This window comes from Notolabrus celidotus, chromosome 21 (assembly GCF_009762535.1).
Source record: "Notolabrus celidotus isolate fNotCel1 chromosome 21, fNotCel1.pri, whole genome shotgun sequence".
Taxonomy (NCBI): Eukaryota; Metazoa; Chordata; class Actinopteri; order Labriformes; family Labridae; genus Notolabrus; species Notolabrus celidotus.
This window is the reverse complement of record NC_048292.1, coordinates 6226976-6254459: the sequence shown is the minus strand read 5'-3', so window position 1 is coordinate 6254459 and position 27484 is coordinate 6226976. Positions and strand designations below refer to the sequence as shown.

General features: G+C 39.7%; 1 protein-coding gene and 1 non-coding gene across 4 annotated transcripts; both read left to right on the top strand.

The window, feature by feature from the left end:
- The first annotated feature begins 63 nt into the window (after nucleotides 1-63).
- On the top strand, nucleotides 64-26115 carry pthlha (parathyroid hormone-like hormone a). Of its 3 annotated transcripts, none has more exons than XM_034673768.1 (4): nucleotides 64-1453; nucleotides 18722-18832; nucleotides 24712-25248; nucleotides 25407-26115. In XM_034673768.1, exons 2-3 carry the CDS (start codon nucleotides 18726-18728, stop codon nucleotides 25223-25225), a joined length of 621 nt encoding a protein of 206 aa, XP_034529659.1. In that variant the 5' UTR covers nucleotides 64-1453; nucleotides 18722-18725; the 3' UTR covers nucleotides 25226-25248; nucleotides 25407-26115. The 3 variants fall into 3 exon arrangements, with proteins under 3 accessions (XP_034529659.1, XP_034529658.1, XP_034529660.1); XM_034673767.1 differs by lacking the exon at nucleotides 64-1453 and adding an exon at nucleotides 8485-8497; XM_034673769.1 differs by lacking the exon at nucleotides 64-1453 and adding an exon at nucleotides 18128-18460.
- Nucleotides 23358-23430, top strand: trnat-ugu. Its single transcript has one exon. It is a non-coding gene; the product is annotated as a tRNA-Thr (tRNA).
- Nucleotides 26116-27484: the final 1369 nt, after the last annotated feature.

The following is a 27484-nucleotide window of genomic DNA, read 5'->3' as shown; positions in this document are numbered from 1 at the left end:
AACAAGCTTATTTCACTTAACGTAGCACTGACTTTTATCTAAACTGATCAAGTAATACCAAAGCCAGTAAAATGTTATGTTGTCTGGTAGGTCATCAAGGTTTTTCCCAATTTTTTTTTCTTTTGACTAGAGCCCTTATTAGTAAGTAATCTTCAGAGCGTGACTGATGCATAGACTACTCTTCACGTTTATCAAGATTGAGCAACTCTAATAGATGGAAATGTGAGTAAATTACTGTTTTTTGCAGTTTTTCTCTGAAACTTGGGTTAAAGTTTGGCTAAACTTTGGGTTGAAACCATGTTACTATTACTCCAGATTTAACACCAGTCCTCAGGTGATCTTAATTTTGCTCAGGTGTCTTTTGGAGCTTCTACTATCAGGGTAACTGTACAGGAAATAGTGCCAGCTCTGGCAGAGTCAAAACGTCAGACAGGCAGCTTCTGGCTGCGACTCAGTCCTCTCCTATGAAGGAGTGTTTGACCCGCTGTTCACAACCCCAAAAACCACGACCCTCTGCTAAACATAGAGAACCTCAGACCACATGGCACGGCTGGAAACTGGAGCGCTTTGCTTTCGTGTTGGGAGATTAGCGGGGATGCTACGCAAGCAAGGAGGAGGCGTGACGAACAAAACCACTACTACCATGTTTTGGAGAGGTTTTTCTTTTTTTCTCCTTACCCCTGCCTCTGGTCAGTGAAACACCAGTCTGTCAGCAGGGGGTCATTATCTAATGGAGTAGAGTTAAACTGAGACAAAAACAGAGCCGACAGACAAAAACAGAGACAACACCGCCCCGAGACTGTTTTCATAATTGGCTTTTAAATGATCACATTAATCTGCCCAAGAAAAGTTTAGGTAGGTGCAGAAACAACAGTGTTACGGTTGAATTTAACATTTAGGTTTTTCTGCCATGCCTCAGTGACGTGAAGAAAAGTTAAAAACACTATGAAGAAGACCGATCTGTCACTACCTAAGAGAACAGAAACCATGAAAACCACGACACGAAATTCTGCCATCCAGACACATAGCACAACAAGGGGCTCGCACACGTGTCATTAGTTTAGACTCAGGATTATAAACTCAAAGTTGTGGTGCGTTTGAGTGTTTTTGTGAGGGTAGGAAAGGGCGAAAGGAAAGGGGATGTGGGAGTGAGGGAGGAACAGATAGAGTGAGTAAGTTCATCCACCTAATTACCGTGCAGCTCCATGGACTCTTCTTCTACCATGATGATGCTGATGACCACGGTGTGATGTCAGCAGGAGGGCTTTGCTTCTTTTAAAAAGGTTTTCGAACCTTCACAGCAGAAGCAGAGTTCAGAGACTCTCAGACAAACCAGAGGAGCTGTTCTCTTTAGAGGAACAACACTTCAGACAAGAAGAGAGAGGATTTTGATTTTTGACTCGACTCTTCAGTGGATTCTTAACACACGAGAGAAGCACAGGCTCAGATTCAGGTGAGTACATAATGCAAGTTTCTTTTTTGTGTGTGTGCAAAAACTGAAGTTGGATTTGCTGATTACAGATTTCTGAATCTTTAACTTCCTGTACAAACTTTTTCTAGAAAGGTTACAACTTTTTGTCTTTTCTCTCAGACATACTTTTGTCTTCATACATTTCACTTGACTCTCAGAATTGAATATCTTTTGTAGCATGTCAAAGTCTTGTCTTAGCAGATGGTTCTGCTTGGCATCGCAGGACTTGTTCTCAAATGTGAATTAGTCTGACACTCCTCAGTTTATCAAGACTCAAAGGTTTTGTCAATTTTCACTATATATACGAAGACATACAGGAAAATCAAGATGCTGTTTCTCTCTCTCAACTCTTATATAGCAAAAATTTAAATATAAAATACAATACGATTATAATAAAATACAGTTAAAAACAGCCTATGTACACAGTGCAGGTAGTGCTGTGCTGTGACAGTTTAAAAATGGACAAATGTAAATAGATATTAGTGCAAATGATATTAAGGTGCATACAGTATTTGAGATACAGTAAATTGTTTCTATGATTTCTACTGGAAGTTTACAACAAGTGCAGGAAAATAAAATAAAAATCTGTATCCTACAAACATTTAGAGCAACTTGACATGCATGTAGGTACACTGCTAGGCTGGGTAGCGAAAGTTACAACAATATGTACATATGCATTTCATTCAACGTAACACACCGAATATTGGCACGAAATAACTGTCCAGTATTAGCACTACTAAATGTTTTCTGGATGTAAAACTTTGGCTTATAAAGTCAAACTTATGTATGAAATGTTTTCAGATTTGCAGTTTTTTTTGAATGGCAACTCTGGAACAAAAAAAAGGAAAAACAAGTCTTGAAATTTTCCATAAGCATGATGCAATTTTTTCCAAGGGTGAACTACAACCAAGTGTTCCCATGAAGTCGAACAATTTTGGTTCGCCCAAACAGCAGAAGTAGAAAACTGTTCCATTAAGTCAGTATAGTTTGATGATTCCAGTAGTGATGTGTGGATCGATACTGAAATATCAATACTTCAGATACCAGATCTTTATGCTCTAAAATCGATTCTCAAATCAAAATATCAACACTTCTGATACTTCAGTCAGTTGAGGCAATGTATATCATTAACAGGAACATAATGGAAAGTAACTAAACCATTGAGATCTTGTCTAAATGATACGCGGTTGGTGGGAACTACTAGTTCTAGTTCTTAATAACTAAATGGTTTTATTGTTTTACTTATTTTCCTGTTTTTAAGTGTTTAAAACAACATTTTAACATATTTTGTATGATTGTGTCCTCTGTTTGGTTTTTCTGTTGTATTAGCTCAGCTATATTGTAAATGAGGCAAAATGAATAATTAATAAATAACTCAGAAATACTACTATGAAATACTATACTACTTTTTTTTAGATTTACCAGACACATTAGGTGTATTTGCACAAAGTATCGGTATTGGATCGGTATTGCCGATACCAGCATGAATTTTACTCAGTATCGGATTGTAGAGGAAATCGGTGGTATTGAACATCACTGGTTTTCAGTGTTGTTGGATTGAAAAAGTTTGTTGCTGTTATCAATTTTTGATGTTTCATGTGTTACTCAAAACAAGATGTTTGTGCCTTGTTTTTACGTGTTCACAGACATGCTAGCATGAACCAGAACAGCATCATTTCTTAATCTCAATTAATACAGACTCATTCTATTTTGTAGTTTCATGTGAGGGTTTGGTTAATATTTTTTGTGTTGCTTAGTGGTTGACACAATTCAAGATGTTCTTTAGCTGTTTGCTGTCTTAGTGGTGTTAGCCTTTACAAAGGGCTGGATTAAATGTAGAGCAGTATCCCTACATGCTAGCACCTTCTTCACCTTCTTAGTGTGTGGTTCAATTCCATGGATTTGGAGAACATCATATGTCTCTTTATGGGTTTCTCAAAACAAGATGGTTATTAGTTTGTTAAGTTTGTTTTAGTGTTAGCATGATGAAGAACAGCCTAGCTTTCAGAATGATGCTGTTCAGTATAACTTTTTTCTGTCATTTTGTGAGTTTTCTGTTCTTCTTAGGTGCCAAAGCTAGCTACTAAATCCTTCTCCTATACCCCAAAGTAGAACCAGGCTGTGGTTTTTCACTTTTCAGCATGTCTTTGCTGACAAATCAAACACTCAGCGGGTGGCAAAGTGTTGCTATTCGCTGGAAAACTTGCAGAAAAAGTCTGTTCTAAATATTTTTCTGAGTCTCTCTTTAACACTTAATCAACTCGTGAGCCTAAAGCCATAAAGACTGCAGCAAATGTCAACTGTTTAGAAAGTCAATACAGCTTAAAACCACTTTCTGTCCCTCTACATTTTCTAATCCACTCTGCTGGCACAGCAGTGTAAACCATAATCAGATGTAATTGAGCGCGGGGACTTGATTGCCTCGGTGGGATCCAAGAGTGACACACCAGCAGATTATAAACAACCATCTGGTGACATCTGCAAAAGTCACCCAGAGACACTCAGCCAGGGACAGACTGTAGGCGCCTTTTACTCTCCTCTCGACACAGTACAGTGCTGGAGCTCCACACTACACTAACATGCAGCATGCTGGGAAAGCTCACCCACTGCTGTTTTATGTTAGCCACTTCTGCTGACACTTACTATTGTACAGTATTTATTACTCTGCGACTGATGTAACTTTGGATGACACATCTATTAGGATAAGCTTCAACTGATGCTGGTGACATTTTCAGAATGCTGATTTGATATTGAGGCAAAGCTTCTTTTTTTTTTTTGTTTTAAACTATCTGCAATTACAAACTTTTTTTCACTAAGCACATTGGGGGGAAGTGAAGTCACTCCTGTCATGGTTCACACAACAGAAACCTTGGAATAATAATCTTTTGGACCAACAAAACCTAGACATTGCAGAATTTGTAAAAACAGATAACTCTGTTTTTATACATTTTCAAAAAAGCACATTTCTTTTTTATATAGATTCCCAATTAACTTACATTTTCAAGATATTTTTGATAAGTAAAGTCATTTTGACTTAGTGAAAGCCACTTAACTTCAGGTGATTGATCATACCAAAAGCTAGAACTAGAAAAAAAATATGTTTTTTGAAAAAAAATAATTATTTTTCAAAAGTGAGTTAACTGTTTTTGCAAATTAACTCTTCAAATATAGAATAAATAAATTATATTTATTTAATAATAATTAAAGAAAAAATATATTTTTTCTTTTTTATGTGAATTTCAACTTATTTCTGACGTTTCAGTTTTGTCTTAGGAATTTTCCACTTTGTCCTCAGCCTGCAAAAAAAAGTTAAAATATTACATAATACATTTTCTCCTCCTTTTTTATTTTCAGTAGTCTAGCCTAAATACTAAACGGCAAATTTTCCTGTCCTTTTGACTTCATTCTTAATTTTTTTATTCAGCTAATTAAAAAAAATTCATGTGTCTTTTTTTCAAATCTCTGACCTGAATCCACTACATTCAATCATAATTATTTTAAGCGTTACTTTAACATTTTGTATCTTATTTAATGATTTATTTATCTATTTATTTATTGTATTAATCTGATCTTGTTAGTGCTACCTTATTTTTTAGCTTTTCTTTCCACTATTACTTATTTTATTAATTTTACTGTATTGAATTGATTTGATTTTTAAGTATTTTATTTATAATCATGCCTTTTATAATTTTACCATTGCTGTTTTCTGTCTCTCTGTTATTCTGTGAAGCACTCTAGGTTTCATGTTCTTATGTATGAAAGGTGCTATATAAATAAAGTTGAGTTGAGTACATACATAAAAAATACTTTAGTTTTAAAACCATTAAAAGCAGCTTCATGTGGACTTTTTTCCAACTTTTACACATTAAAAGTAATTTTAAAAAAATCACACAGAGAAAAAGTTAAAGATTTGGAATTTTCTCTGCTCATAAAGCGACCCTACATGGGACCCAACCCCAGAATTGAGGCTCTGTTTTTGTGGGCTGCACATTTCAAAATATGTCAAATGGTCACAAGGTCAGACTGGGGAGCAAAATATGTCTGGTGCAGCTTTCAGAGCAGCGTTAGCCTCCTTAAAATTACTATGAGTGGTTGCACAGCGGTGGTGAGCATGTGTTTCTGTGGTGGGCGTGTGTTGTATAATCTGAATGAGAGTAAAACACCACAGAGAAGGAAGAGAGAGGAGGTTTTTTCTCCATGGTGCTCAGAGTTTCTGTCCAACCAAACAAAAAAAAAAGTGCATTCCTGAATTCTTTCGATAAAATATGTCGCCACTGAATGAAGAGGAGGAGGGGGGAGGTTGGATGGAAGGTAAGCCAGAGGTTGAAATGAGCAAGAGGAAGGCCACCCCTGAGAGGAGAAAGAGCGTCTCACGGTCTCTTCATCATCCCTCAATCATCATCATCCGTCAACCCCCCCCCATTCCTCCAATTCCTCCCTCTGTGCTCGTAGTTTTCCATCACTTCTCTGTAAGTCCTCCATTCTTCACGGGAACTCTGTGATTCACTGCGACTCACACAGCTGCCATACGAACCGCCATCAAGTCTGTTAACTCAACTCTAACAGTCACTTAGGAGTCCAGGAATCCCTTTCAATTTTTGCAATCAGATTTTTTTAATTCATTAATTAAGTGAAGCCTACGAAGCCCTCTTGATGTCAGCTGAGAAAAAGAGCCACATGTTTCCGTAGCTCTCGCGTGACGAATCTGAAAGTACAGTCTGTAATCCGGGCCCACATTTTTAGTGCCCTATGACTCGTAAACTGTGGGCATGATTTGCACACTGGACACGGTCCTGATACTTTTCATTGAACTTTTTTTTTCCTTTTTCTGCAACATTTTTACATAAACTGTGTCGGCTAACATGCAATCCGTGCACACAGTCTCACAAGATGAGGGCACTGATATGTGAACATGATTTCAGAGAACAAAGAATTAACCATTTCTGACGTGACCACACCCTCCACGTCAGTCCGATTGATCTGCTGGTTTTGGATTGATTGAATCAATACGTTATTTGGCCTACGTGAAACTTAAAACTTAATAAGCATTTGGCCTTCCCTTAAATAGATATAATGAATTTACTTGGTGTGCGTGGTTGCCCTCAAAATGGTTTAATCCATGGATTACTGCAATGGAGTCCTGTTCGGGGTACCCAGCAATGCCCTGGACAGACTCCAATACGTGCAGAACTCAGCTGCCAGGGTTCCTAGCAGCACATCACCCCCACTCTCATTCACCTCCACTGGCTCCCTGTAATGTACCCCATCACCTATAAGCTCCTCCTCCTCACTTACAAATCCCTCGCCCCCCCCAATACCTGGCTGACCTCCTCCACCACCACACTCCATCCCGGAACCTACGGTCTTCGGACCTGGGTCTCCTCTCCATCCCCCGGACTAAGCTGCGGACCTTCAGGGACAGAGCATTCAGTGTGGCAGCCCCCACTCTGTGGAACTCTCTCCCTCCTGACATCCGCAGCGCCCGAAACCCTGGACACTTTTAAGAAAGCAATCAAAACGCACCTTTTCCTCAAGGCCTTTCCCCAATAGATAGTGTTATCCCCACCTACCCCCCCCCCCCCCAGACCCCCCTACCTGACCCTGTGAAGCGACCTTGGGTTTCTTGAAAGGCGCTATATAAATATCAGTTATTATAAAATAATAATAACAATAAATAATATTTATTGTTATCATTATTTTCTGTATTGTTGTAGGTTGGCTTTAAGAGCAGCACAGCTCCCTTTTTTCTCTCCATGACCTGTTGGCATAAAGCAGGGGTTCCCAAAGTGGGGGTCGCCACACACTAATTGGGGGTCCTGAGATGTATTTTTGTTTTTAAGTAATCTAAAATGTTGCATATTGTCCATTACTGAAATTATATATATTTGAAGTAATTTAATTTGAAATTGAAACTGTGCAAATACATTATTTTCATTATTTTCTGCCTTTCTTTGTTGCTACATCACTCCTAAATTTAGGGTTAGAGTCAGGGTTAGTTAACAGTTAATCAACAAAAGCATCAGTAACAGCAGTTAATTCATAACAACACAGGACACTGAGACACATGTGCATAGTTGTAAAATGAACTGTGAAGTTACTTCTAATCACTTTGTGGGATAGTAGGGGTCACAAGTCTTTGGCACCTAAGGCAGAAAAGTTTGGGAAAAAAGAATAACTACAGTCACAATTTACTCAGGATGATTCTGTGTTAATCAACAGTGGTAATGCAGTATTTTCTATTTTACCTTCAAAATATAAAAGCAGTTGTTGATTCATTTACATTTGGCTGATGGAATGATCACACCGGCTCCATTTTTAAGATTTGTGGAGTTTATGTACGTCAGAATTAGGAAAAATAAGGCTGGCCATTTCTTTAATTTGTCCTCTAAGGATTATTTATTGAGACTTGTGACCTGATAGCGTTGACCTCCTATCTCTGTGGCGATGGCGTGAGGGCCTCCGGAGTGAACGGGTGGCACAGTCCGGACCTCTGCTGGGGGGAGAGTGAAACAGTACGAGCCTTTGTGAGGAGAATTGTTTTTAAAAGCAGAGAGGCAGGAGAAGCAAGGGGGGTGCAGTTGCAAAGATTAAAAGCGGACATTTGTTTTGTGTATGTTGAGCTCTGCCAAGACGCTGCAATTTTCTATGAATCTAAAACAGCTTTCCTGGCTCGGACCCCACAGGCTGCCCACTGCCAGGAAAACACTTTTTTTCCTTCTTCTACCTGTTTATGTGCAGGTAAAGTAGCTTTCAGGGGGGATGAGGACATGAGAGTTTAGTTTCCAGCCAACAAGGTGGGCGTCTGAGGAGATGGGAGGGGCGACGACAGGTAGTGTTTCCCCCCCCGCTGGTCCCTGACACTCCTCCTTTTGTTCCAGTGTTTCAAAATCAGCCTGGACTTTGTGTTCCTGAACCGACTCCAACCAGAGGAGCTCATAAACTGGAAGGAACTCGACTAATTTTCAGACACGCTGGGGAAAAGTACTCCCATGATTCTCCCTGGCACCAATCATTCACCATCAAAATGTAGGTTTCTTTATACGCCGATGATGATGATGGGTTGGAAAGGAACAATGGATTCTGTTTATAATCCCTGATGAATGAAAGGAGCAGCAGGAAGGTTTGTTGCATCAGCACATGTTGGCAGGCTGCAGGTTTAACAAATAATGTGTTCATTGTGTGCGTTTCATGTTCATACAGTGACCTTTACAGTGGAGCTGCTATTTCTGGGTAAAAATCAAGGACGCATCAATAGACCACAGTCGCCAGGACTGGATGTTTGAGATAATTGAGTAAATTGAAAACACAGCCTGACTAAACTCCGCCAGTTCACTTACTGTGGAGTCAGAGTACAAACTGTAGGGAAGTCCTGATAAATATCTATATCCGCGCTTTACGTATAGGATTTCCCCCCAAAGGAGAAAAGTCCTCATTCTTAAAGGGCTTTTTTCACCCGTCTCAAACCCCCTGAAGACCTGCCGTTACGTTAGCTAAACATTTAAGAAGTGCACGGTGGGCTGACCCTCGTGCTGCTCTTTGTGCTCAGTGTATCCCCACTAAGAGAAGACAGGTTTGGCTTTTAGTCTGATGAAAGTTGTCCCAAAACAAACCCCAGGTCCAATTTTTTGTGTTTTGTTTCTGGAGCAGAACGTAGTGTGGGTCTCTATTTGAAGGGTGTGCAGCCTCTCAGGGACGACAGCTGGAAGGAGGGTTTGAATTTGAGTGTTTTCACTGCATTGTTTTGGACAGATTTATAGTTGGTGAACAAAGAGGAGCATTCAGCAGGTAAAGAGGCAAATGTTACCACAGGAACAATTCTTAAGTAAGTAAGTAAACTGTATTTAGTTCAGCACCTTTCACAGACATAGTCACAAAGTGCTTTACAGAGAATCAATGTTAACAAGACAATACAAGGAGCAATAAATAAGATAATGAAGAGAGAAGACAAAATGACAACAAACTACAACAGAAGGTCGAAAGCCATAACAAATAAATGAGTCTTAAGCTGCTTTTTAAAAGTCTCAGTCGAATCAGCACAGTGCACTTAGGGTGGAAGACTGTTCCAGAGAGATGGAGCCACATGCTCAAAGGCATTGTCACCTTAAGTTTTAAGCCTCACACAAGGCACAGCAAGCAGACTCTGATATGAGGATCTGAGGGGTCTACTGGGGATGTAAGGGTGGAGTAGGTTGGAGATATAAGAGGGTGCTTGATGATGGATTGCTTTGTAAGTTAATACGAGGATCTTAAACTGTATTCTGAATTTGATTGGTAGCCAGTGTAAGGAGAATAGGGTGGGAGTGATGTGGGATGCTTTACTGGACCTGGTTAGCAGTCTTGCGGCAGCGTTTTGAATTAATTGTAGTTGTTGAAGAGAGGATTTATTGAGGCTGGTGAAGAGAGACTTGTAGTAGTCAAGCCGTGAGGAAATAAACGCATGAACAAGCATTTCTAACTCTAATTTCAGCTAAGTTTCTAAGGTGGAAGAAGCATGACGGGGTTATTGATTTAATGTGTTGGTCGAAGAGCAACTGATGATCAAAAGTAAAACTGAGATTTCTAAAATACTTTTTCACAGTGGTAGAGAGAGAGCCCAAGTAATTTGTGACCTTAGCTGCATAGCTGTCTGAGGCAATAATGAGGACCTCAGTTTTTTGGTTGTTTTTTTTTTAATAGCAAAAACTGGACGTTTCAACCATTATCCTTTATGTTTGTTGATCTAGTTTTTACCTTTCTACAAGTAATAAACATGTTGACATTAGTTTCCTTGCACACAGTATGTTATTATTATTATTATTATTACATAAGAGAGATGCTTCCAGCTGGTATGGTGCCATTCCTTTACTTTAACAATGTTCTATTTAAAGGAGTTATTACTTGATTCCTAGCTAATCCAATGGGACATATTTCAGACCCTTATGTTGAAGTTTACTGGCTTATAACTAACATTAATCACATGCTTGTTTGTAAACAAGCTTCAAACCCAAAATTGACAGTACAGTACACTAGGATTTAAAAACTTGTACAAATCCCCATAAATCTCCAAACATGTGAAATGTCATTACCACATGATTTCCACACCGATATTTTTCGTGGGCCTGAGTCAGAGATAAGAGCTTGTGTGTGTGTGTGTGTGTGTGTGTGTGTGTGTGTGTGTGTGTGTGTGTGTGTGTGTGACGCCGGTTTTCTCTCATAGATCTGTTTTTAATTGTGGAGGCGACAGCTGGAACACATTTCTGATATTTCAACACGTGTCAGTCAGAGCAGGAGGGGAATGGCGCTGCTGCCCGCAGTGTTTGTCTGACTTACTGATGTATGTTCTTTAGGACCGACTGTGAGGAGGTTAACTCAGGAAACTCGTACGCTTAACGTAAAATCAATGTACACAAGTTTAAGTGATTTTTGTTGTTCCAAAGGCAGATTTTTTTTATTATGGTAGAAAATTAGTCTCTTTGGGGGTCTGTGATCATCCTCATCTTGTTTTTAATGTACCTGCAAGATTGCTTCAAGGTCTGTTTTGATACAACTAGAAGTCCCAAACTCTGACATTTTAGACCCAAAAATTGAAAATGCAATATATTGAGACACAGAGTGAGGAAGAAAGTCTGGACACTACTTGCGTTAGCTAAAGTTAAATGTAGCATTCTATTTGAGAGTAAGTAAATGTGAGTTAAAGTTATATTTTTTAAAGTAAGGTTAGGATATGTTTCAGTTGTTCCTGGTCTTCCAAAGAAACACAGAAAAAATAGTCAGAGCGAGAAATACACATGGTACACTTTTTTCGTATGCTAACGCAACTTTTGGAGATTTTAATGGAAAGTAAATTAATAAGATGAAATGTTAAAAAATGTCATATTTTTTGTTTAGAATATTAAGTGTTTTATTTTGTTCTCTGTTCTCAAGAACATTGGAAATATTGCATGATAAATAATAGATTGAGGAAGAAAGTTGGTACAATGTTCACTTTGTGCTAACACCTCTTGTAGCAATAATATAGGAAGGTAATTAAATGTCATTAAATGTTCATGGATTTTTTTATTATTTTTTAAATCAGCTTTTTAACCTTCTGGTGAAAACTGGTAACACTGAATAGACTCATGAGTCACAGAGTGAGGAAAATCGACAACAAGCTGTTTTTGTTAGCTTACGTTACTTGCACTGATTTCATTGAAACAGAGATAACGCGACTCAAAGTTGCATAATTAAAGGTTCAATACGCTGCCTTTCCCATGACATCATAAACTACATCTTTCTTTGTGCTGTTTAGAAAAGCAGATAAACTATAATTTCTACATCAAAATCATGTTCGCAAGAATTGTCGTACGAATTTTCGATGAAGCCTGTAATATTTGCTTTTTACAATATTTTTGACAGGTAACATCAGGATTTGGGAAAGATTCTGAGAACAAGCTGTAACATTGGTTTACACCATTATCCCAAAGCATACAGAACACATCAAATGGCGTATACGCAAGGTTACCATTAGTATAAGAGCAGCTGTCAGGATTTACTTTTCCCATAGTGGTGATACAGAAAGTTGATTATTTGAATATGCAGAGGTCGAATCAATCTGAATTGGAAATGAAGTAATGACATGTTCACTTCTGTGCAGTTTGGAGTGAATAAACTGGGTTATAGCATAGACTGTAAATAAAAATGGACAGCGTTGCTCCGCCTCTTCCCGTTGTACGGTTCTGAAGCCAAAAAGTCCCGCTCCTGGGTGCCGCCATTGTGCAGCCAGAGCCTGTAAAGCCACTGTAATAAGCTCCGCCCTACAGCGTAACGTCACAAGGCGCTGTGTACCCAAGTTTCGTTCTATGGCGGCTGTGAGTCAAAGGAAACCCGGAAGTAAAACCCCGTTTATTAAACTCTAATAACTAACGAAAAAGAAACTTTTCAGGAAAAAGAGGCCTTGGACACAAAACAGTCAAATACTAACTACATATCACCACAGCATACGGATGTGAGAAACATTCGTATGACGTGTATTTATTTTTTAAAGTTTGACTGCTCCCCCATTCAAATGAATGGGGGAGACGGATTTTTTTACCTATACTGCAGCCAGCCACCAGGGGGCAGTCACACTACTGAAAGCCTCACCACCAGCCACCGGAACCTCTCCCTTGGGTTATAGCCCCATGTGTGGTGGCTCACTGCTGCCTCTAGTGGCCTGTAAATATATAAAGAAGACTACACCTTTTCCAGAAGTAGAAGTTACTCTCATTTTTTAGTAAGCTGAGGGAGAATAAGTGATATATATCATAGTCTATATTTAATCATGGATAATGGTTTTGCGGAAATTTGTGCTCCTCACTTAAAGTTAATAAATATTTCCAAGAACCGAGTCAGTTCAGCTGTATTTAGTTCTTTTTACGGCTTGAGGTTAAATACAGCCCAGTATGAGAGGTTACATAAGAGCAGAGAGACAGAGTGCTGTGACAGTGTTGGTGGTCTGAGGCTTTTAAGTGTGAAGCTGTTTGATCCACAAACGCAGAGACGGTTTCCACCCAGAGTCACATTAAACTAAACTAGATTAAATCAGATTAAATCAGATCCTGTAATCGACTGTAATGATCTGCTGCTGAAGACGGAAATATGTGTTCAAGAACAGACTGTGGAGTTAGAGATGATGACACTTAATGACAATGAGGGAGCAGACTGAGAGCAGCGTGTCTGCTGATGAAGTGGAGGCTGGCGTGTAAACGTGCATCACATCACATTATCTGGTGCTTGATATGTACGAACAGTAATCTGGAATAATTGATTTGAATGTTGAAGGCTGTAAAGGAGGGCACACACTTCTCCCTCAGAGCTGATCAGAGTAAAGATCAGTTTGGTCTCAAATGAACGAAGTCAGAGTTGATTTTGAGGATTGCTTTTTTAAGAGAGAGCGACCAGAAGACGAATATTTATTTCTGTTTATCTCAACCTTTAATATTTCACTTTAGTTCTCTGTAAGTCACAATTTTATTGCACAGCATTGGATTTATTACTACTTTCTGACGATGTGTCTGTCCTGAAGGATATTTGTGTTCCAGTATGTTGTTAAAAAGATTGTCAGAACATTTTTTTTTTAATTTTTAAGACACATACAGTATCTCACAAAAGTGAGTACACCCCTCACATGTCTGCAAATATTTACTTATATCTTTTCATGGGACAACCAAGCGGCAAACTCCGGTCTCAAATGATGAAGCCAATGCGGAAGTGCTATAAACTGCAGTACATCGAAAATCCGCTTGAGGCTGGCTGCAGAAACACCGGAAATCACATAGACATGAATGGGAAAAAGACGATCTTTGCAGCATTAATAAACATGTTTACAGCCTGGTTCAGAAAACGTCTTGGCCCTACAAAGCTAATCTCTCTAATGGCACACACTGTACAGGGGGTGAATTTTTTTCTAACGTGACGGTTAAGAAGATATTAAGATTATGAGTTTTGCCCAAATAAGGACATGACTGACGTGACTCCCGGTCGGGAACACACAGCCATTGGCTAAGAGGCTCACACTACGTCACACTCTGCCTAGTTGAGTTCCGCATTACCAATATGGCTGCTGCCGTCGATTTGCTTCAAAACAGCTCTCAGGAACAGATGGGTGACGTCACAGATACTACGTCCATATTTTATACAGTCTATGGGGACAACACTGAAGAAATGACACTTTGACACAATGTAAAGTTGTCATTGTACAGCTTGTCTAACAGTGCAAATTTACAGTCCCCTCAAAATAACTCAACACACAGCCATTAATGTCTAAACAACCGGCAACAAAAGTGAGTACACCCCTAAGTGAAGATGTCCAAATTGGGCCCAAAGTGTCAATATTTTGTGTGGCCACCATTATTTTCTAGCACTGCCTTAACCCTCTTGGTCATGGAGTTCACCAGAGCTTCACAGGTTGCCACTGGAGTCCTCTTCCACTCCTCCATGACGACAACACAGAGCTGGTGGATGTTAAAGACCTTGCGCTGCTCTACCTTCCGTTTGAGGATGCCCCACAAATGCTCAATAGGGTTTACGTCTGGAGACATGCTTGACCACTCCATCATCTTCACCCTCTGCCTCTTTAGCAAGGCAGTGGTCTTCTTGTGGATGTGTTTGGGGTCGTTATCATGTTGGAATACTGCCCCTGTGGCCCCGTTTCTGAAGGGAGGGGATCATGCTCCGCTAACATAGGCGTTTCTGGACCATTTTTGGGGGTGCTGGAGCACCTCTAAATTGAATCCCAGCACCCTTAAAATTTGAGAGATTTTTGAATTTTTTTTTTTACTGTATGTCCTTTTTAACCAACTAGAAAAATTTCAAAACCATATAGTACTGGGTTGAAATTTAACAACAAAAATACAGCAGCTCCACTGTGGTTTACATGTTGTGCATTTCAAATCAAAGTCCAAAAAATAACTCCAATGTCAATTTTTGGTATTTTTAGTACTCACTATAGGAGGCTGGTTTACTCCAGAAACATACATACTGTTTATGTGTATGTTGACGAGCTGCTGTATCAAAATGAGTTGTCTTTCCCCAGAAATTAGGATTACCATATTTCTTATATGATTCCAAGACATTTCTCTTTCGCTGTGTCTCAGCATTTAAATATCCTTTATCAGATTTGATGGTTTAGTCACAGACTTTCCCAAAATGTGTTATACTTTTCTTTCACAAATGTGGGAATGAAATTGCGTTCAAATGTACAAAACAGTGAAATGTATCTTGCCCGGCTCAGCACCCCTAAACATCCGATCCTAGAATCGCCCCTGATTATAAACCTGGATAAAAGTCAACTTATTCGGGGTCTAAATGACTGATAGATCTCTAACATTTTGGAATTGCTGCGTGTTAAGCTTTTTTTTTTCTTCTTGATCCAAACAAACCAAATTGCCAGACAATAAACTCACAGACTAACCAACCAAATAAGGAAGTCTTGGAGCACTAAGTACCATGTTCTGTAAGCTAAAATTACTGGTTTTGTCAATGGAGTCTGGTGTCTTTAAATTCAACAAAGCAATGTCTTTTGATGCTTTTGATGATTAAAAAAATCATCTTCTCCTCTAACAAAAGGTCTATCTCTGTGCAGATCCTTTTCTTTAATGCTGTCACACACTTAAAATAACAATCTGGGACAGTCAGTGACTAAAACAAGAATTTTAAGTAGACATAATCAAAGAGATATTACATTTCAGCCAGCCTGTTTCGTGGCTGCTAGCTGAAGAGATATAATTGAGCAATTCCAAAGCCTTTTTTGTTATAAGTCATGTAGCACCCAAAATATTTTAAAAGTACAACCCATATTGAAAAGTACCAGAAGTCTCCTTTAAGGATATTCAAGCTTTAGATTTCAAATGTTGAAAGCAGCCCTTCCTCTTTTTGGAGATTTCCTATTTTCTGTCGTGTGTCTCCGCTCGTCTTGACATTACTGATGGTTCAGAGTTCAGCCTGCCAGACTTCATCACCTCCCCTCAGACTCATATTTGTGTCCGCAGGCTGAGAGTTACACCTGTGAAAGACCACCTGTCTGTTCAGGTCTGCAGCGGGTGTCCAAAGGCCAGCAATGGCCCGAAGTCAGAACAGCGACTCCCACTCAGACCTGCTGTCACTGTGCGTCACACGACAAGAGCTAAAAACTAAACATACCTCCCAGACTTCGTGTGCTCAGAGAGTCAGCTGAAAAATTCAAATACAAGTAATGCAAGCTGATACTTCTGCTTTAATACATGTTTATAAACACTATTAATATTTGGTCCTTAGAGACAGTGCTTCCAGTGAGTAAGTTAAAAGGTAATCGATCTTTTTTTAAGTCTGTGCTCTTAAGATATCCTGTGAGTTTTCAATAATACTCAAAATCTGAGCTTCTTCCAAGATGTCAAATAGTTTCATTTGGTTGCCCTTTTTTTTCAGGGGTAACATTAACATCAGAGGATATGTCAAAGTGGGAGAGCTTTTTATGTTAGCTTGAGTTTCGTTAGCTGAAGTTTCGTTAGCAGCCATTTACTTACAAAGAAGTCAAATCGTGTGGGAAAAAAACAAGAAAAAACTCTACTTGACTAAAATGTAATAATGTGTCATCAACTTCTCTGTGTGTTACATTTAAGGAATAAGGACAAGTCAACTAAAACATAATTTTTTCTGCCCCTTGACCTTAAGAGGACTTGGTGAGGGTTATTACGTGAAAACATATTAAGATTGTAGGTATTAAACTTCTGCTGGAAAACCTTTCAAGGAAAAAATATGTATAAAAAAATGGAAAAGAAAGTCCAAAGTTTGTCAGAATAAATGTTTCTTGTCTTGTCATTTATCTCAGGGGTTATTAGACAGAATACCATATATACAACTTCAACATATGAAGAGTTCATTTGCAAAAATAGTTAACTCACTTTCTCGCTTTTGGTATGATCAATCAACTGAGGTTGGGTGGCTTTGACTAAGTTAAAATGTCCTTACTAATCAGAGATATCTTGAAAATGCAACTTTATTAGGAATCTATATAGAAAGGAAATGTGTTTTTTGAAAATGTATAAAAACTGAGTTATCTTTTTTGCAAATAACTCTTCATATGTAAACATTTCTATACAATAAACTGCTTTGGAAAAACTTATTTGTAAAAGAAAGTAAAGAAGTTTTGGCAACAATCGCCCGTCATGCTTTGACACCTGTCTTCATTTTAAATTTTTTTTTGCTCTTTTTTAAGAAAAATTTGTTTGTTTTATTGTTGAATTGCAGCCTAAATGTAAAACATAATATAATGTTCTTAGTTGCGACACAAACATAAAAACAAACATAAAGTTGACATGTTGTTTGGCAGTAAATAACCTCCTTAGCTTGAATGATGATTTCAGGTTGACTGAGTTGGATCATAAAACATAAACTCAAGCTTATTTTATGGAAAGATAAACAGCAGTTTTTTTCTTCTGCCAATTAAATATTATAAATTATTTTTTCTTAATCTTCATTTTTAAATTTTAACATTTATTGCTGATTTTTTTTGTTTGTTTTTTGTTTTGTTATTTTGTTCTTGTTGTCATTTGTGTTTGTAACTTGCTGCATCTTTCACACATTATTGTGAATTTAACAAGCTTGGGACTAAATAATTGGATGTCTGGTACTTTTTGAAACTAATTGACCCTCCTATATTCAACAAAAGTTTTAGGTTAACTCTGAGCTGGACAGTGAAATATAAAAAAAGTCAAGGAATAAAATCAGTGAACAGCACTGTTTATGAAATAAATCAGCCGCTTTAGATTTAAAAAGCAAATCATTTCTTACCTTTATATATTCTTTTTTTCTTTTAATTTGTTTTTCTTGTCAAACTTTGTTTTATTCTTTTGAGGTCTTATCTAAAAAGTAATTTCCCCTTGCTTTGACACCAACATACAACAACCTCTGGATCAAACAAGTAGCTGTATTCATTTCTGTCTCTCCTTGACCCTCATAGCTCCTTCAGAGGTCTCAGGTCGTCTCTCTGTATGCGTCTCGAGTGCCACCTTCCTGCCGTTCCTCCTCCTCCCCCTCTTCTTCTTCTTCTTTACTTTTTTCTTTATCTGACTCCTGCTCCTCCTGTGGGCAGAGACACGGTGAGGAGGCCCTCCTCTTTGTTCATAAGTCCTCCCCTTCTCCTCTCCTCTGACCTGCTCAGACACTGAGGCAGCATGCAGCACTCGCTCCCATCAGACCGACCTGCAGCAGCCGCCCTGACATCACTCTCACCTCTCGCTGCGGGACACCTGGACGTCTGCTGGAGTCACAGCTGGACTTCTTCTTCTACTCTTTAAGGAGGAACATAAATACAGCTTTAAAAAGAGCGAGCTCCTGGATGTGTTTTGGCTCGCAGGGATTTTTTTTCCCTCTCGTCAAGGTGTCATCACCTGGATTTTGTCTCCTGAGAGGTTCTTTATTTGTGGTTTAAAGTCAGACTGGAAAGTTTGAGACGGGACTTAAGTGATTTATTTTTTTATCTTTTCCGTGTGGGACAGACGCTGCTGTGGGAGAGTAAGTTTCCCAACAACTTTTTGTTCTTCTTCTACTTCTACTTCTTCCTTTTTTTTCTCCCCCTCCTCTCTGTTTTGTGTGATTGCAGCTTTGTTGTGGTTTAATTAGCTGGGAAACATGCAGGGCTGGTTTCTGCAGACTTGTCTGCACATTGTAATCATTTCAAACCACTGACAAACTGCCAGAGTGAACTTAAAGATGCTTTAAACCTGTAGAAAAAGATGCATTCTCATCTGATGAATCTTATCCTCTTGTTTTCAGGACCATGTTCTGCTCCAGGAGAGTCCTGCAGCAGTGGTGCTTTTCCCTGTTCCTGCTCTGCTCTCCTGTTCCGCACTTTGGACGCCCAATTGATGCCCTCAGCCACAGAATGTAAGTCTTGATTTCTGCACATTTTTAACTCCTTTTTCTACCTCTCTATCAGGCACAAAAAGTGGACTTCACTTCTATTTAACCTTTCCCAGACATTTGCTTATTTCTCTTCATTTATTTTCATGTATTTCCACCCCCCTCCCTGCCTCCCCCCCTCCCTGCGAGGTGGGCGAGCAGAGGCTGGAAAATGTGTTCATTTGTGAATCGTGCCGGCAGATGTTTGGTTAGCGCTCGCCCACCTGTGTGTTTACCTAAAAGCAGAAAGCGTCTCGCTGTGATAAACTCCCAGCAGCCCCTGTCTGAAACGCTCGCTCCATCAGACGCGTTCAGGGCCTGTCAGACTTTCGTACGCTGTCCGTCTTTGTGTTTAGACTCTGCAGGGAGATGAATAATGCTGATGTTCGGCTCGGCCCGGCACCAAACCAAACCTGCTGCTCCTGCTGAGGCGTCCAATGCCAAACAGAGTCAATGTTCCTCTAAGAGAGAAAGTTAAACACACTTAGAGAGCTTTTGGAGCGAGGATGAAACCTCTGAGAGGTTGGATGTGATCAGTTTTTAATGACTCAGTGGGAAGATGCTCTCAGTGAGATTTTTCCCTCTGAACTCGCTGACTGAATGAAGTCTCCGGGGAGTCAGATCACATCTGAAATGCATTTCAGAGGCTCCAGTGTTAAGTTTGGAGTCTTCATGCAGGTTTAAGAACAAGTTAGCAGCAGTGTCTCGTTCTTGTGTCGGGGGGGAAAGGGAGCCACAGCCGCAGTGTGATGAGCTCATGATAGGATTTCAGGACGGGGTTAACGCCACCTGAGGGGGAGTGAAAACAGGAGCGCGATGAAAAGTGTGAGGTTAAGAATCACAGAGAGAAGGGAGCTGGTGACCTCTGACCTTTCTGCATCTGCTGCTGTCGGCTCTGCCTGAGAGGAGAGGATGGGTTTAGGATGGAATAGATGTATTAGGCTCATGGGAAATGAGACTACGCTGATATTACTCAGAGAGGAAAAGTTTTAGAGAAGGTGGAGAGGTGCTCCTGAAGTTTCTGAGCTTAAACTCAGACACATGTTTAATGTTTGAGAGACTAAAAGAGATGCAAAAAGGAAACATTTGACTGATCTAATCTATTTTACTGATGATTTAACCCTTTGAGCCAAAAATGCAGAAATAATTTTGCAGCATTCCTGTTTTTATTGCTCTTATCTCTGAGTAAAGTGATCATTTGAGGTGTTTTGAATTATTGGTCCTGCAAACAAAGCACTGAAGACTACACCTCAACCTTTGGGACAATCAGACAGGCATATTTTTTTCACTTTTTCTGCATTTACATGATTCAACATCAAGAGGAAAAACTGGCAACAGATACTACAGATTTATAAGTTTGAAACTTTGAGAAATGTGCTACTTTTTCCAAGAAATTCTCCTTTTTCAATTCGTCTCAGCTGCCAAAATGCTTGTGTACAGAACCTAAGTGTGCAACAGTTTCCTGCTAAAATAAAACAGTAAAAAAAAAGGCCTTATGTGGTTTAAATCAGAGGCTTTGCAGTCGAAGAAGTGTTGAATCTGATCAGACTTTGAAGCTTAAGTTTGGTTACCTTCCATCACATTTCAGCTCCTGGGAGTCGTAGTTTATTTTGAAGTTTATTTGACATTTATTTCTAATGCTTTCTCTTCCTTGTGGTTTGAAGTGTTGCAGACATTCTCCCCGAATCAGAATCAGACGAGAGAAAAGACTCTCAGAGGAAAAAGTTTCAGCTTAATTCTGTTCCAGTCAGTGACGACGTGATCAGAACCAGAACGAATATCAAACCTAAGAGGAGGCAGGGTTTGTGTATCTAAAGCTTCAGGCCGCTGCGGGAGGTGACACTCCCCTGGTTTGAGGAAACTCTCCTCTTACTTCATTCGTCTCCTGCAGAGAGAAACGATTAACGTCTGCTAAAATCTGGAGCTCTGCCTCCTCAGGATGTTTCAGGGCCTCCTCCTCCTCCTCCTCGGCCTGTTTGATGTGAGCGTTATTAAAGGTAAAACAGAGCTGGATCACTTTTCAAAGACCCCGGGAGTGTGTGTTTTTTCTCTTTGGGCTGAGATTTACAGGAAATATCTGTATGCATATAAACAGAAGCCGCTCTCGGGGGGCTCCCTCTGAGTTTGGGAGGCCAGTTTAGTTCAGGATATTTTAATTATTCTGCAGAAAAAAATACAGTTAGACTCAAAGAGAGCCGAAGAAGAGAAGCGTTTTAGTCCTTTGCTTCCTTCTGTGTTTGTGTTGATCCAGTAAAACCTCCAGAAGCGAAACACTGCGGAGCTCAACACCCTGCAGATTATCTGTCCTCTGCACAGGCAGGAGGAGGAGGAGGAGGAGGAGGAGGAGGAGGAGGAGGAGGAGTGCATGATGGGAAACCCTGACAGCTGTGGCAGGGCAGGGCTGTGCTGTAATCAGCCGCCGGTATCTCCCATTGAAGGTGTTGTGTTTGTGTGCTCAGACACCTGAAGTGTTTGTGCGGCGTTGCTGCTCCGCGGTTCCCAGGCTTGGAGCTGAGCGCTCGGCCGCTCTGTTTGTGTAAGAGTTAAGACTCTGAGTAACGAGACACCGCGGCAAAGCAAAGCTCCGATCCTTCTGCTGCTCTGACTCTACCTGCAAAGACAACAGCTTGTCCATCTGGACAGAATCAGAGCTGATGGAGAGACGCGGCTCCTCTCTTTCTCTGCTGTCAGGCTCAAGTGTTAGTTTAACTGAACTTTATAGATTATTACATCTGCAAACAAGGCGCGTGTTTTCAGTCCTCTCTCTCTTATCAGGATTAGTTTAGATTAATTTCTGCAGAGGAATCACGACGGCTCAGAAATGAAACAAATTTCAGTCAGGTTTGGTTTGGAGGTTCAGCCAAGTGCTGAGTGTTCGTTCTGGATTTCTGTGCAGAGAGCGACCCCATGTGGACAGCTTGAGTCAGGACACCACAGATCCAGTTTAGGAGTTCAAACCTGCAGACATTTCCCCTCAAAGGACAAACAGTTAATCCCAGTTTGTGTTCATATCAAATCAAAGTCACCTGTCTGAAAACTTAAGGGAGTTTGAGCTTCAATGACATGATGATTTAATCCAGATTTGGCTTTTTTCAAACAAGCAAACTTGCAAATTTAAGCTGTAATATATCTTACATCTTGATATCAGAGTTGCAGTTTTATTAAGCTTTTTGAGTTCAAACCTTGCACAGGGCTCCAGATGTTTTCCTTAAGACTACAAGTATTCCATCATAACTCATGCACAGATCAGGAGAACATCACACCTGCAAGTCACCTGCAGAAGTTCAGCTTGTAGCTGAGTGTTTCCTCTCAGGTTGCATAGTTTGAACATCACATGTCAGGAGTTATCCTCCAAGAGGTTAAATATTTAATCTTAAACACATCCACAAATTACTGCAAGTTATCAGGAAAAGTTCAGGGAATGTTTTGTCTGTTGTTGAGGTGTTAATAAATGTCGCAAAGAATATTTTTCTGCAGAATTTTTGCCCAATTTTGAGTATTTGTTCTAATCTTTTTTGCATAATGCAAAACTATTTTGAACCCATGTGTCGTGATTTGCACTCGAGGTTGGGAGATAAAATCCTGTAGATATATCCCTATAGAATAATAAATATTGTTTCTAACAATGTACAAATCAACTCAGGAAAACAGTGAAACATGTCAATACATTCAACAACATCTCACAAATGGAGGAAACTTAAATGAAGTTTGGTGTTAAATTGCCTGATTGCTCAAAGGTTTCCTTTATTTTTCATATATATATTTTTCAACAATATGATGAAGTAGTTTGAATTTGTCAAAAATGATGAAAGAAAATCAATGAGGTTTGCAGCAGGAGTTTTAAAGTGTTTCCTCCAGCACCACCATGTTGCATCCATGTGTGTTGCATTTATAAACCAGAGGTTGTGAGTTCAAACCCTGCACAGGGCTGCAGACCGGCCGCTTGTTGACTTAGTTCAAGTGAAAAATGTACCTACAAGACATGATTCACCAGTTTTGTTACACTTTAAATGAAATCCTAAAATTGCATGAATCTGAATGGAGTTTGGTGTAGGAGTTCAGCCAGGCGTGAAGTGTTTCCTTCTTCTCTTTCTGTGCAGACAGCACCCCCATGTGGCCTCTTTGAGTCAGGACATCATAGATCAGAATGGCGGCGTCCTGTTTCTTAACCAGAGGTTGAGAGCTGAAGTCCTGCAGAGGATTCCCTTAGGAGATTGAATATTTGATCTTTACTCATGCTCGTGTAAAGTTTGAGTGATCAGAGGAAAGTTGAGTCTGTAATTGAGGCAACAAAAATCTGCTAAGTAATTCAGATTAAACATCTTAAAAATGAAGCAAACTTTAATGATGTTTACTGAAATGAGCCAATGTCATTCTGTTGATATTTAATCCTTTCTTGACATAATTCCCACTTCTGTTTTTGATCTCATACAGCCTGAGTGTCTTTTCTGTGACTCAGACCAAGTAGCCACATTAATAAGGGCGTGGCTCAGCCTGATGTGTGTCACAGGGCTCCATAGCTCAGGGGTTAGAGCACTGGTCTTGTAAACCAGGGGTCGCGAGTTCAAATCTCGCTGGGGCCTGGATACATTTTCGAAAGCCCGTGCTGGAAGGTCAAAGGTCGTTGTTACATGAGCAGGCTCTCTGTGAGCACACTCTGACCTCACATTAAACCTGAAATACTAGATCATGTTTCGGATTGTGGGAGGAGTTATGGTGAAGAGATGTGACGTGGAAAACCTGATAGAAGTCTTCATGAGGGTTGGTGTTAAAATCAGACACTATAAAAGAGTTTGATGTTTGTTTATGAAACATAAAGTAACGCCGCATGAGTTTTACAAAGAGCTTATTAATGTTTAAGTATCAAGAGACTTAAAGCTCAGTGTATTTAAGAATGAATCGCTGTTTCGAGTCTGAAAGTTGTCACACTCTGATTTTTTCTAGCTGCTCCTTATCTTGCACAAATCAAATCCACGTGATGGCATTACAGCAGCAGGACGCTCTGCAGCATCACAATGACAAAAAATCAATATTCAATCATGAGGCTCAGAAACCACCTGATAGGATTTACATAATCCATCCAATCACAGTGCAGCCAGAGTTCAACCCAAACAGTCTCTGATTTCCTCCGTCTGCTGCGTTTCTTTTAGCTCCACTCTCTCATCCCTTCGAGATCCGAGGGCCATTAATCTGTCGGTTAACATTCATATTAATGAAAAGTGAAAGGCCAGAGATTTTTTATGCCACGGGTCGTATCGATGATTAACCGAAAGGATTAACTGGCACTACAGACAGTGGACCCCCTGGAGCAGGGTGGAGGAGGGCTCTGGTATCAGTTTTAACAACCCTGGAAATCACTCAGCTGCTGCGGTTTGATGAATCATGACGGTTCACTGCGCTGATGCAACACTGAGTTGTTAAACTGCTGATTTATTCCAGCTTTGATTTGACTAGTGCTGCCCTCTGCTGGTCAAGAGAGGGAAGTGCGCCTCAAAGAGTTGAGATACACTTTAATGACATCTGAAAATTAGGAAACATTTCAGGAAGTTTGGTGCAAAGTTGAGCCATGAGTCATGTTGTTGTGAAGACATACTTAAACAAACTTTATGTCATTATATTTGAAGTGAACAGGAAATGTACCACTTTCCCTTGGAAGGTCTTACATGACATTACGTTTGTTTGGTGGACACAAAACTAAAGCAGCAACTGAAAGATACCTAAAAAAGTTGAAAATTTCAATGAAGTTTGGTCCCTCTCTATTGTCTTTCTCTGCCCTCTCAGTTTTGATGTTAATGTACATGTTTATGTCATGATAAGTAATGAAAAGTCTTTTTGAAACGTGTCCTCTGTGTGATTTCTTACAGAAAGCGGACGGTGACTCATGCTCAGCTGATGCACGACAAAGGCCAGGCACTGCAGGACTTTAAGCGGCGCTTGTGGCTGCAGGCTCTTTTGAATAATGTCCACACAGCAGAGATCAGAGACATCCCGGTGCAGACCACAGCAGGAGGCGGAAGCAGCAGCGGCGCTGGCGTCGCGCTGCCAGGTGTCGGCCTAGGAATCCACCTGAGCACCACCGGCAGCACCCTGCACTCCAAACCTCCCGGAGGAACCAAAAACCTCCCAATCAGCTTCAAGATGGAGGAGGAGGAAGGAACCAACCTCCCGCAGGAGACCAACAAGTCTCAGACGTACAAAGACGGCGTGATGAAAGCGCCCGGCAAGAAGAAGAAGAAAGGGAGGTCCGGGAAGAGGAGGGAGGGAGAGAAGAGGAAGAGGAGGGCGCGCTCGCTTGGGTGGAGACCAGAGGACGAACCAGGAAGTGGACTCCACCTGGAGTGGAGGTCTCTGCTGGGCCTTCAGAGGGCGCTGCTTTAAAACGCTGTCAGTCTCTGACACAGGTGAGCTCCACTCTGACCTTAAAACCATGAGTCGTCTCTGTCAATGTCAAGATTTGATTCATGAATGAAATGAACTAAAAGCTGAATCTGAACTTCTGTAGCTCAAACTTTTGAGTCTTTTACCGACCCTAACGTGTTTTTCTCTCTGTGTGTTTCAGAAACCTTCGGACAGTCGGAGTGGACTCCTAAATGCTCACGTTACAGTTTCTGTAAAAGTGATTGTTTGGAAAGAAATTGGAAAATATTTATTGTCTGTAAATAATCTAAATATAGCAGAAATAGCAGAATATGACTAAAAAACTTATTTGATGCTCTGTGAGGCGACAGATTTTCATCTTTGTGAATCCTTGCTTTTTTTTCTTTTTTGATTCTGATTATGTCCGATTTTTTTGCGGTAATTTATTTCGTCTGAATGGTGTATTTATTTTGTAAATGTATCGAGGTGCTGCTGACCTTCTATATTTTTGTACCATATTGCACTTTAGATATATAAATATAAATATCTATACCATTAATTTTGTTCATTGATTTGTTTGTGGTTTATTGAAATGAAGAAAAAAATGACGGTCGTCATTCTGTGTTGTTTTTTCCGTTTGTTTTTTGGACCTTTGGCTGTTCACACGTCCAGTTTTTGTTTCTTTGCTGCTGTTTTTTCAGATGTTTGGTTTCTGATTGAAGCTGTTTGTTGTCTCACTTTGTGTTGGACTCTCCTGCTGCCTTCAGTGTCTCTGTTTCCTTCACGTCCTGCTCTGCTTCTCAATGCCAAAGTTCATCTGTGTACATACACGTCACGGCTCGATAGTGTTGTTTTTGGCACTTGCACTGAGATAAACACCTGTACTGAACAGATTAAACATTTGACAGAATGCTCCCTGCAGTCTCTTGTGTTTTTGATGTCTCTTTGTTCATTATATATAATTCCTCCAGTCATTTTACATAAGAAACCATGACCGAGCTCAGTGGTGTTCCCCAAGGCTCTTTCCTTGGTCCTCTAAAGTTTTAAAGAAAATGCCAAGAAACATCTTTTCTTTCCTTAAATAAGATCTAAAGTTAATATTTTTTAAATAGAACAGAATAGAATTAATGTTTGTTACCCTTTTCCACAGGTGGAGGATAGTACCAGTATATTAGAATACATGTGTTTCTCCTAAAGTCAGCTCTTTAAAAGTAGAGATTTTAGAAGGGTAACAAAAAATCATATGACATGGTCGTTAATCACAAAAATACACAAAAGTTGTTCACAAAATAGAAATACATTCTCAATAAAAGATGAAAGGAGACACTAAAAAATAAATAAATACATGCAGTTTTGTTTTGATCATTGTCACTTTTGCACATCATTAAATTACAACAACTTCTTAAGATTGCTGCAGGATTATTTCCCCACCAAAGTCAAGTCAAAAGGTGAAAAACACTCAAGTCCTTCATTAAAAAGCAACATTACATTACTTTTTAATAGTATTAATAAATAATATAATAGTGTATTTATGGTGCACACATCAAAATAGATGTCACAAAGTGCTTTCTATAACATCAAATATCAACACTATTGTTTGAAGTCAAATGTTGGATCAAATTCTTAGAATTTAAATGAGTTCTTGAAAACTAAAATAGTTATCTCTCAGGCTAAAGCTTGAAAAATGGCTTAAGTTGATACAAAATTACACCTGACACTATTTTTCAATAAACAATCATAATCTGCAGCTTAAATCAAACTGAATCAAAACGTCACGGTGTCCCACACGGCTATGTCCTGGGTCCTCTATAGTTTGCTGTGTGAATGTTAATAATGCATATTTTTCTTTAATTTAACACCTCAGTGAAAACTGAACATATCACGGTTTACTCTTTTGCATCCCTGGTAACTTTAGGTGGGGTGTGCATTGGTGTTGTATATGTTGAGGGTGATTCAGTAGCAATAGTTTCTGTGGTGTTTGGAAGGCCGTTTGGCTAGATTACAACTATCAAATGCCAAATAAAAATCCTAACACAATCTTTAAATACTAACAAAGTAATCCATAAAACACAAAGAAACACAGAAACTAAAAATACATCCATGCGTGTTTGTTCAACTGTTACTTTCTCAGTTCCTCCGTGGCTCTGAACGTTGAAGCGGCATCCTTCATCACATCAGACTCTCTCTGGGAGTCACTTTGGGTTCATCGCACTGACTCATGAAGCTTCAGAAACAAAACACTCAACACATCAAAGTTTCCAGTGAAGCTGGAGAGTAAAT